Source organism: Leguminivora glycinivorella, chromosome 2, assembly GCF_023078275.1.
Source record: "Leguminivora glycinivorella isolate SPB_JAAS2020 chromosome 2, LegGlyc_1.1, whole genome shotgun sequence".
NCBI lineage: Eukaryota > Metazoa > Arthropoda > Insecta > Lepidoptera > Tortricidae > Leguminivora > Leguminivora glycinivorella.
In genome coordinates this window covers 29,953,555-29,965,229 of record NC_062972.1, presented here as the reverse complement: position 1 = coordinate 29,965,229, position 11,675 = coordinate 29,953,555, and the positions used below count along the sequence as shown (strand labels likewise).

At 37.0% G+C, this 11,675-nt stretch overlaps 1 protein-coding gene across 2 annotated transcripts; it reads right to left on the bottom strand.

The window, feature by feature from the left end:
* Nucleotides 1-659: 659 nt before the first annotated feature.
* LOC125241890 lies at nucleotides 660-11,456 on the bottom strand. 2 transcript variants are annotated; one of them, XM_048150586.1, is made up of 4 exons: nucleotides 11,413-11,456; nucleotides 7,749-8,075; nucleotides 4,494-4,619; nucleotides 660-1,101 (listed from the first exon to the last, which is right to left on the bottom strand). In XM_048150586.1, the coding sequence occupies exons 1-3, from the start codon at nucleotides 11,432-11,434 to the stop codon at nucleotides 4,537-4,539; spliced, it is 432 nt and encodes a 143-aa protein (XP_048006543.1). In that variant the 5' UTR covers nucleotides 11,435-11,456; the 3' UTR covers nucleotides 660-1,101; nucleotides 4,494-4,536. The 2 variants fall into 2 exon arrangements, with proteins under 2 accessions (XP_048006543.1, XP_048006548.1); XM_048150591.1 differs by lacking the exons at nucleotides 4,494-4,619; nucleotides 7,749-8,075; nucleotides 11,413-11,456 and adding an exon at nucleotides 1,391-1,996.
* Between the last annotated feature and the right edge of the window lie 219 nt (nucleotides 11,457-11,675).

Here is an 11,675-nt window from a genome sequence, read left to right as displayed (position 1 = left end):
ACTGTTAGGAGGAACCAAAGTGAAAATTTTCGATTCTAAGATAGTATTTTTTAAATTTTTGCATAGAATTACCTATTATACCTACACGGCCTAAAAAAAATGGAGATGGATTGGACACACTCTTTGGAGAGGGGAAAGAAATAACGCGAGCATTGTTCTCGACTGGAAAGCGCAGCAGAATGCAAGTCGTGGCCCCGGGCGCCCTGTCCACTCATGGAAGCGGTCCGTCGAAAATGAGCTACGGGCGGCTGGGTTGAGCTGAAGCGAGGTCACAAGGGTCGCTGAAGATAGGAAGGCGTGGCGCGAGCTCGTGAAGGCCCTTTGCGCCTCTGGGGTGCCTTAACACGGCTCTGAATAATTTCTTATGAAATTATCAAGACAGACTAATATTTTGAATTATTTAATGCTTTTTATGTGAGATGAAGTATTTAGGTAACAACAACAATTTATCAGACTATCTATTTTTATAAAGAAATAATAAAGTAAGTAACGAAAATTCCAAAAACAAATTATTTTTGTGTGAAACAAAAACCAGGGTTTTCCACCCATGCTAATTAAAGATTTAACCGAATCTCAATAATAGTACAACCTCACAAAATTAAATCTCAAGTTGACTGCCATAAAAGGATAAAAATGTAGGATTAAATAAAACTCTTGTCTTCACAAACGCAATTTCAGGTTTATTTATACTATAATCATATTTTACAATTAGAAATTAAACCATGTCCCATGTAACGCCATAGTCGAAGCATGCGCCCATATGGTCTACAGTGACATTTTCGCCCCCATTATTCTCGTATGCGTTACACACCATATAGCACTTATTTGTAAAGCTTCTTCCATTACTGGCACATACTGGTATGTACACAGTAGGGCAATCATCACACACGAATTCTATGCCCAAAATCGGCAAGTGTGACTCGTTCATACGATTGAAAAATTGCTCTAACCAGGACTTAGGAGGGGCTGTGTTGTAATACTGTATACCCCGCCATCCTTTCGGCCTTGTTGTTGTTGTTGGTTTTGTTGTACCTTTTGTTGTTGTTGGTGCTTCTGTTGTGGTTTCCTCGCTTCCTGTCTCGAGAATAGCTAATAAAAGCACTGAAAAGCAAATTTATATTAGAGGACCTCGTACACCGATCAGTCTAAGTGCGTTTTCACATTATCCGATCCGATATGAGATGTCGGACCGACATATCCCAAGCGCCATATTGGATTTTTTTTATTGAAATCCTTCCAACATCCGATATCAGATCGGATAATGTGAAAACGGTCTAACCCTTATTGAAACTTAACTTTGTTTCCCATAACACAAGCTTTCTCAGGCCTACCAAGAAATTCAGTTATACTGTATAAGAATATCCTATATTTATGTGTAAAAAAATCTCACCAAGAAAACGGAACATTTTTGATAACATGTTAAATAACAACGTCTATTTTACGTAAAGAAAATGTAATATAATTGTCATTGATCAAAATTAGGACTGTAATTAGCAATAATTGCAATTAGCTGAAGCTCATTAAAATTTAATGGCCATTTAGTATTTAAGTAACTTTTATGGCAGTTAATGAACATAAAAAAGTTACATAAAATATATAATTATTTGACAACAACAAATTGAGTTAAGAATATTTTTAATGGTTCTTACATAATAAACTAATCGCCCAAAAGGTGTAGGCAGAAGACGTGCCACTGCCCAGGTTACAGTGGCTCTCTTAGTAACGATAGGTTTGAAAGAAAAAGAACGTCAACACTACAATGAAACCCATATCCCACGGTCGACATTTACTACATCCGCGGTAGAAAAGGGGTGGCGAAATTCTTAAGACGCCACAGGAGCGAAAATGCTAAAATGGAAAGGAGCCCCCCTTTCAATTTGTGAATTTTAGTTAAATATACACCGTACACTAGTGTTATTAAGAACTAGTCCATTCAGAAGAACTCAGTTAAGAGATATTACTAAAAAATCTTTAAAATCGAGGTTCCGCTCTGGACTGTTCCTCCTTCAAACTTAATCAATCGTAACAAAATTTGAGAATCTAAATAACAATAAAATAATCTGTGTCGGACCGTTTACTTCTTTTAGATTATTGTTATCAATTTTGAATACCACACCTTTTTTGCGACATAATTAATAAGGCCGTTTTAGGAAATGTTTGACGGGCTCTAGTGTCTTTAAAAATAAGAATATAAAAAAAAACAAAATGGTCCGACATAGATGAAAATAATAACAATCTGTGTTGAAAAAATCATTGCTCTATCTTCAAAAACCAGGAGGAAATAGTCGAGAGCGTTTGTATGGAGAATTTACCCCTCCTGTATCGTCTTAAGCCGTCACCATTAGGGTGGCATGATAAAAACCCTAAAAATAGAGGACCGAGTTTCCTGATCACCTTAAGATGGGGCTCTGAATTGGGTGGATAAAGTTTTTTGAAGATGAGAAAAAATATATTTTTCTGATTACGTTATAACGATCATGGAAACTTCACTCTATTTCCTATTATTTATTAATTATCTTTTTTTTAAGTGATCAAATTACACGCGTGAAAAAATAGTAAAACTGACAGTTGACGGATAAGGTGTCAACTGTCAATGTATTTGAGCATTCTAAATGTATGAAAAAAAAACACCAATGATAGCTTAGTAAAACTGACAGATGATATCGCTTTTTTTCTAATTTCATACAAGCTGTCGTTGGTGTTTTTTTTTGTCATACATTTAGAATGATCAAATGCATTGATACCTCATCCGCCATTAAATTTCACAAACATCATTTCGGTAACTTAAAAACAAGATTAGTAATAAATGAAACGAAATAAAAAAGAGCCACCTTTCCGCTATCATTATAAAGTATTCTAACAGAAATATATATTATTTACTGGCTTTTTCTTCTAGTTGTTTATGTCAGTATATCTTATAAAGTAGATGTGTAAGTTTATCGCGACACCTGCACGTATCAAATGTTTCTTTTTAAGGCATTAAGTCCACCATTTCTGCTTATTTTTTTGATGTGAAATAAAGTGTAAATAAATATGATAGATAGATAGATAGATAAGTCATTTATTTGGCAGACTGCAAACACACACAATACAATACACAATTTAAAACACACAAATTGGGCGCAACATAAAAAGAGACAGAGCAGTAAAATACAATTGAGACAGTAAAAAAACAACAATAACAAAAAAGAGAAAAGAAAATACAAACTGTGTGCGTTGCAGCAGGACAAAAGGGTCATATGTAAATATTTGCCTACCTTCAAAAAACGATGCCTACCCAATAGGTACTTAAGGATGCTGATACGCAATAATGTGTTATTCCACATGAGTTTTGCAAGAAAATGTCAACTTTAATTGTCAAATTTTTGAGTTGACATCTTATTGGAAAATGCATGTGGGATAACACATTATTGCGTATCAGCATCCAGTCTAATGAAATGAAATGAAATGAAATGAAATGAAATGAAATTTATTTGATAACAGATCGTTACATGTCAGTACTAAATAGTATATTATGTTATTACATACATACATACATACATACAATCACGCCTGTATCCCATGAAGGGGTAGGCACAGCATATGAAACTACTCAAGTTTCAATGCCACTATTATGTTATTATTGTGTATTAAACTCAAAATATATTTATTTCATTTGGTATAAACAATATCTATGTTATACTATGTTATAATTATAGTATACAGTTATAATTATTTATATTTATGTATATTTATTTATATTTATCACATATTTATCGTATTATTAAAGTGTCAACGGCAATTTAAAGAATTCGTCATAATCGTAAAACAATTTGAGCAACAGCCACTTTTTTAATCTGGCTTTAAAAATGGCGGTGGTAGCTGCATCTCTTCTATTATTATTGTCAGGCAAGCGGTTATACACGGCGGGTCCTAGGTGGTAAATATGTCTTTCTGACTTAGCAAGTCTGTGCGCTTCGGCAACAAGTCTGTTATGGTGTTTATTGCTGCGGAGATTGTACTTGGAATTGGTACCCTTTCGTTTAAATAACTAAAGGATCCAACGATCAATTTTATTCTCCGGGCCATGGCCTGTCAGACTCTGATACTGCGGATGACAGACGTATTACGAGCAAGTACGCGTACTTATGGCTCGAATACCTGTTTTCGATTGTGTGTCACCGTAAGTACGCGTACTTGAAAACCGCCGCGCATGGTCGTCGACGATTCAACCGGTTTGAAGTCTTTAAGTCCCACTTGCACCAACCACTTAACTCGGGGTTAGTGGGCTGTCATCTGTCAAATACCGTATAAAATGGTGGGTTAACCCTCGGGTTAACCCTTCTTTTTCGTTGGTGAAAGTGGCCCTAAGACAAGTATGCTCGTAATGTCCGTCACCCCCCTTAAGTGGCTAACAAACGACCTCATGAACTTTTTTACGTGAGAGCGAGAAAAAAGTAAGTCTTTCTCGCTCCTAGCGTTTGTAGTATATTCCTCACCATTAAGTTACTTACCATAATAATTCTACTTCATGGGACATCTTGAAAACCTGGTGCGTTATCGCTTCATAATAATGTCATCATAGGCGTCCAGCCATGTAAAACAACTATTCATGTGCAGCAATTTTATTTTAGGTTTATCTAATGAAAATAAAGTTGGTTAGTTTACAGAAATGATAATTTGTTAGTAATATCAGGGGCGGCTCACTCCGCGATTCTATCGCCGCGTTACAAGTACATCCTGGCGGCTGCGAGTTCGCGGCCTACTCAGGGGTGGCGCGCGTTCTCACGGAATGCACGTTCGCACTTTCTATTGTTACTTTACGTCGCGAGGTTTTTTTAAGCGATGTCCGCTTGTGGAATGGCTAATAATACTTAGTTAAATAGACATATTGAATAAAATAAATACCATAAGACATTCTTACTTAGATCTACTACTGATTAAGTCCCACAGAAAAGTTCAATAAGGCTTGTGATGTTGGAACTTGAACAAAAATATATACAGTATATATACCTAGAAAGTACCCAAGACTTGAATAAATAGTATAACATTTTATGTGAGTATTAATTCGTTTGGATCCATTGGTAACCCTATCACCGGACGCCGCGCACGTGCGGCTCGTTTCTTTGTAAGAATTTTGTAGGTATTTAAAAAGGCGGCATTTCGTGAACATCAAAGCAGTGGGCCTTCTGTACTTGTACTATTATATATTCTGTGGTAATATAGTTATAACATTAAACTTCCCGCTACAAGTCCCGTGTGAAACGATATTAATTTACCATTTATATATTACTACAAGCTTTTTCCCGCGGCATCGCTCGCGTTAGAAAGAGACAAAAAATAGCCTATGTCACTCTCCATCCCTTCCACCTATCTTCGAAAATTGCGGTATGCTCCATACAAAATTCCACCCCTATTTTAGGGAAGTGGGGGGGGGGGGGGGCGGTTGAAAAGAATGAAAAGAGACAAAAAGTACTCTATGTAGTGACAGTGGTCCATCTCTTCATTTCCAGTTAATAAAATCACATTGATTTGTGGCTCCGTTTTGCCGTGAAAGATGGACAAACAAACAGACACACACACACTCTCCCGTTTCAAATAATAAGTATGGATTCAATAGTTAAGGCTTTATGGGAAGCAATAGAGACTATATAACCTACCCACAAAATTAAAATCTTGAAAAAAAAAAACCCCGACGCAGTGGACCGATTTTCATGAAACATGGCTAAGAGCACTCCCGACTAATTGAGCTATCAAACAAAAAAAAACTAAATTTAAATCATTTCATCCGTTCGGGAGCTGCGGTATCACAAAAAAAAACACACACAGACAGACAGACACGTCAAACTTATAAGTTATAACACCCCGTCGTTTTTGCGTCGGGGCACAGAGGATTGGTTACTGTCAAAGTAAAATGTTATCACTAATCACACATTGCCATCCTCTCGACACAGGCTTAACACTTTTGAACCTTAGTTTTGACAATTTGGATCATATTCTTAGCTTGTGTTTATGAACGGACAAGAGGGGGCAAAATAGAAATACAAAAATCTGTCAAGGTGGTCAAAGACATGCACTAACCTTCTCTCCGGGAGTCAGGAATTGCAGGCAGGATTGGCTGGGGTCCACACTTCATCACGGAAGCACAACCGTTTTCGCACATGTCTTATAACAGTCTGTCATAGGTGTCAACAACTAATTAGAGGGCCGCGCGGGCGGAGCGAGGCGCGAGGGGAGGGGAAACCTATCTTTTAAATATATATGGTTAGGTATTTTGATTTTGATTTTGATTTTGAGGTAGGTAGAATTATAGGTAGAATTTTGAACAGCTTGATATGTGTTAAAATGTCAAATAATAATATTAGCGGCACCTATGCACCGAGCGTCCCCCAAAGGTGTTACGCCATCTAGGCCACCGTACCTTTTTCTTTATGTTTTTGAGGTACTACTATCAGCTGCAAAAGTGCATGGAGAAATTATAAATGAATTCATTGATAAATTCGCCATGCACTTGTGCAGCTGACAGTACTTACGTTTTTTTCTTAGACTTTATTTATTTATTTATTTAATCTTTATTGAACAAAGAAACACAATGTACAATAGGCGAACTTAATGCCATAAGGCATTCTCTACCAGTCAACCTTTAGGCAAAACAGAGAAGTTGTAGGCGGTGCAAAATTATAAAAACAAAAGAACTATATTAGGTACCTACTTTTAAGGACACAATGCATGCAACAAAAAAAAAATACAGAGGAATAAACATACACATATACGAGATATTAATACTAATACATAAAATTACATACATATAAGTATATATAATACATACAATCCGATGAGGTGTACAAAACAGACATACTACGAATTATCTGAATTGCTAGCAAAAAATGTGTTGAGGGATTTTTTAAAAGTAAACCTATTCGGAGACTGTCTAATTTTGACAGGGAGACTATTCCACAGACGCGCAGCTTGAACAGAAAAGGAATTGGACATGTAGCCAGTACGGTGGGATGGTATAGACAGAGAGAGATTGCCAGAAGAGCGAAGTTGACGAACACGAGAGATACCATAGTACTGGAAGAAATGTGTCTATACGGAGTTACATATGTCTTTGATCGGGGGTTAAAAATGAATAGGCTAGTTTCCTGTACTTAAAATAAAATATTTTATACAGTGCACGAAATATAGCACCACATAATTAATAGTACATTACGATACAAGTGCGTAAAAAGGGAAGTTCGAAACGAGTGGCGATAAATTAAAACACGACCGAAGGGAGTGTTTTAAATCGACACGAGTTATGAATTTCCTTTTCGCACGTGTATCGAACGACGTTTTTCAGTACAGATAGCCATCCGAAGTTTTGACCTGACATAATTAATTGAATTAAAACACGACCAAAGGGAGTGTTTCAAATGGAGACGAGTTACGAATTTCCTCTTCGCGCGTGTATCGTATGACGTTTTTCAGTACAGATGGCCCTCCGAAGTTTCGACCTGGCATATAATATAATGAACCACTTCTCGCACTAGTGCGTAAAAAACACCATTTGTATTGAAAAAAAAAAATATGGACAGTAGTTATGATTAATTATAATTTCTATTTAATAAGTCAAAGAGAAAGATATATAGTAAACGAATTAACCGTAACGTCACTCCTCAGTATTTCATATTAATTCCATATTTAGCAAATCGTTTTGACAGTTCTTAAAAAGAATCTGATTTGACTAGTAGGAAACTAGCCTATTGTCGAGATTTAACGTTACTCACTTGAAAGTCTCGCTGCGCAGTTCAGATAGCATAAATTAGTGTACGTCATCCTGTTAGTAGCACAAACGGGTATATGAATCCTGGGGCAGTCATCACAATTCTGTATTTTCTCCAAAGGGGGTAGCAGTATGGCCTCGTCTATCGGTGGACTAAAGTACGCTTGCTGCCATTGCCGAACCCCAGCTTTGTTGTAATATATAAATCCCAAAGCTTCTGTAGTCGGTGTTGTATATTTTTTCCTTTTTACAGTATGCTTTTCAGCTGGTGCTGTTCTAGTCATCCGACCTCTTTGTCCAAAGCACACAGACGTGATAAGTAGCAAAATAACTACAAAAGGTAGTAAGAGATAACAGTCTGAATTGAATGCGTAGTGATTTGAAATTCTTTCTAAATCTATTATTCTGTGTACCATTGTCGTATTACGCCGTAGCTTGCGTGGGCGACGGTCGCGGTCGCGTCGCATCGCATCGCCTATCAATCGTAAGACACTTCCATAGAGATCGAAGGTTTGATTTCGTCGCGTCGCATCGCCGTCGCGCGACCGTCACGCGACCGTCGTCCACGCTAGCCACGGCGTTAAACACAGACTACCCAAACACCGCATTTTCAATCCGGAGGTCGTTTAAACCCCGGCTCGTGCCAATGACTTTTTTGGAACTTATGTGGGGAATTTAATTTGATATTTGCCAGTCGCTTTTCAGTGAAAGAAAACATCGTGAGGAAACCGGACTAATCCCAATAAGGCCTTCTTATTCTTCGGGTTGGAAGGTCAGATGGCAGTCGCTTTCATAAAACTAGTCAAAATGAGACCTGGGCTCTCAAAAGCCGTGTCGAATGCCGGGATACCCCAAGGGATACCCATGCAACGCACTAAGAAGCGTTTACAAACAGCGCATGGTCTCCAGACATTATGACAGATTTTATTGGTAAAATAGCATGATTTGAGCAGTGTACACTGACATTTTATCCCACCAGGCGGCACCTGTGCAAGTTCTATTCTCACATTGTGAGAGCGGGAAAAAACATATCATCTTCTCGCTCTTACGTATGAAATTCTTTACCTGTGCGATGGACTAATAGGGTGGCGCCATCTGTCATAACCTTTGAGTGTGCCTCCTCATTGAGTAGCATCATACACCGTCATATAGACATAAATATAAGAGCCCAGGTTCAACCCTAAAACTATTTTCTTTATAAATATTTCTAAATTATACGAGAACTGATTGTGTACATTGACACTGCATGGTTCAGGCGATTGCGTTCCCATACTAAATGTCTACGGGAAATCATGTGTGATGACATAGAGTAGGCTTTGGGTAGGTTTATTTTATTCAAACTTTATTGCAAGACACAAAATTGTACAAATGGCGAACTTAATGCCTTAAAGCATTCTCTACCAGTCAACTATATACACTTACACATATAGCTTATATGGTGATCTGGGTATTAAAAAAAAATTCGCTATAGCACTGGCGGAGGTACTAGTTTTACAAAAGCCATCTGACTTTCCGACTAAGCTTGCAACTAGGCCCTATTCAGATTAGTCTGGTTTCTTCACGAGGTTTTCTTTCACTGAAAAGTGACTGACAAAATTTCAAATGACAATTCGTTTATAACTTTCGAATAGGTACGTACCGGCCAAAAATATATCACATTTAGCATTTTTTAAGTAAAAAAATTATGGTTAGAAGTATAGTTATTTTTCTAGAATATATACATACCTATATTACTTACTGGTTTACAAAGTTATATAATGAATATATATTTATAATTATGACAAAATTGCTGTATACTCATAAAATAACTTAACACGACCTCACCCCAACTAAGTGAAGTTGGCTTTAAGTACCTCTAAAAATGAAAATAATTAATAATTATACATAATATTTAATTTATATACTGTAAATACATTAGTATTTTGTAGCAAAGCCTTTTGCATCGATGACTGCTTTACAGCGTCTAGGCATAGACTCCACAAGAGCGTCAATGGTAGATTGAGGGATTCTTTGCCATTCTTCCTCGATTTGTGAAAACTTTTGATAGGCATTAGTGGGTCTTTTCCCTCTCAACCGCCTTTCTACCTCTTCCCACAGCGGTTCAATTATGTTTAAATCGGGGAATTGACATGGCCAGTCCATTAGAGTCACACGTCGCCGCCCGAACCATTCTGTGACTCGTTTCGCACGGTGTTTTGGATCGTTATCCTGCTGGAAAATGAATCCACGGCCCAGAAATTGTCGTGCGTAAGGTAGCATTACATTTTCCTGAACATCTAAGTATTTATTATGGTCCATTATGCCCTCAATTCTGTAAAGTGGAACCATTCCTTTCGCGGAAAAAGCACCCCACACCATAACAGAACCTCATCCGTGTTTACAGTAGGAAGTTGATACTCAGGATTGTATCTGGTGCCGGTAGGACGACGGATCTACTTAATACCATCACTACCAAACAACATAAATTTACTCTCGTCACTCCATAACACATCGGCCCACTGTTGCGGTGTCCAGTGCTCACGTGCTTTACACCAAGCTACGCGTATCTTTCTGTTCTTCTCAGATATAAGCGGTTTCTTCAGGACGTCGTCCGTGTAACCCAGCGTCCTGCAAACGACGTCGGACAGTCCTTATAGATGGATTTGGCTGCCAAGGGGTTGATATTTCTTTGACAATGTCCGTCGCTGTTAACCGAGGATTTGCACGAGAGACACGCAAAATATTGCGGTCGACTACAGATGTAGTGCAACGTGGTCTGCCGCGTTTATTGTGAATAATTGAACACCTGGGAGACTTTAAACGTTTGAGTAACTTCGTTACCGTCGATGTTGATATGCTAAACTGCTGCGAAAGCTCTTTATAGGTACGCCCCTGTTTGTAGCCAGCAAAGATAGCTTTTTGTTGACTGGCGTCTAAATTTTTTGACCCATGTGTCTTCGGCATCTTCAGTTTCTTATACACATTAGGTTTATTACGATATTTTAGAGATAATTTCGGGTTTACATCCGATTATACGAAACCGTCATATTGTGTCTAGGGAACAAAAATTACAAAAACCTAAAGAACTCCCTTTATTTGTAGCCAGGTTCTCTTATAGCTCGCCCACAGAGTCTAGATACTGCCTATTTCATGATGTAGGAAGGTAAAAATGGTTTAAAAATGTACAAAAAAGTTGCCTGCCTGAATAACACAAATGTGATATATTTTTGGCCGGTACTGTACTTTTAAGAAACTTTTTATGAGACAAAGTTTTCTATAAGTATTTTTTTTATTTTATATTTGTTTATTTCATGAATCACAAAAAAATGTAATTTACATTAATTTTACATTAGCTAAAATTAATCAAATACATAATTAAATTTGATTTGTGGTGAAGTCCGGTGCCCGAACTAGGATAAACCTGTGTGTCAGGTCAGAAAAGAATTTTATAATTCTGTGAACATAAATTAAAATTTAGCTTAAAGTATGGTACATTGTATTATGTCCGAAAAGGGTAAAACTGTTGATACTCCTCAAAAATGTAGGTATCTAGTGTTACTTTCTGTACCTACACAATTTAAACAATAAATATTTCTGATCTCTGACCCAGGGTTTGAAGCCGCAACCACTAAGTTAAAATTCGAGCTAAGCCACCTATCTCTATGTTTTATAATCGTCATTTAACTTACTAGTAGTTTGTACCAATAACATTTTTTGTTTAATATTAAAAATTCCAATAGGTATGTCAATATCAATAGGTAGCCAATATCAAAAATGCTAATTTTAATTTACGTTTTATGACTATTCGAAGATTGAATTGTTAGTATTGTACTTATTTCAATATTTTTTATGATTGAAGTATGAGTAAGACGAGTAAGTAGCAATAATAAAGAACTTGACTGTACTTTAAAGTAAAATATTTTATACCTTTTAAATTTTCTATTTAAAAAGT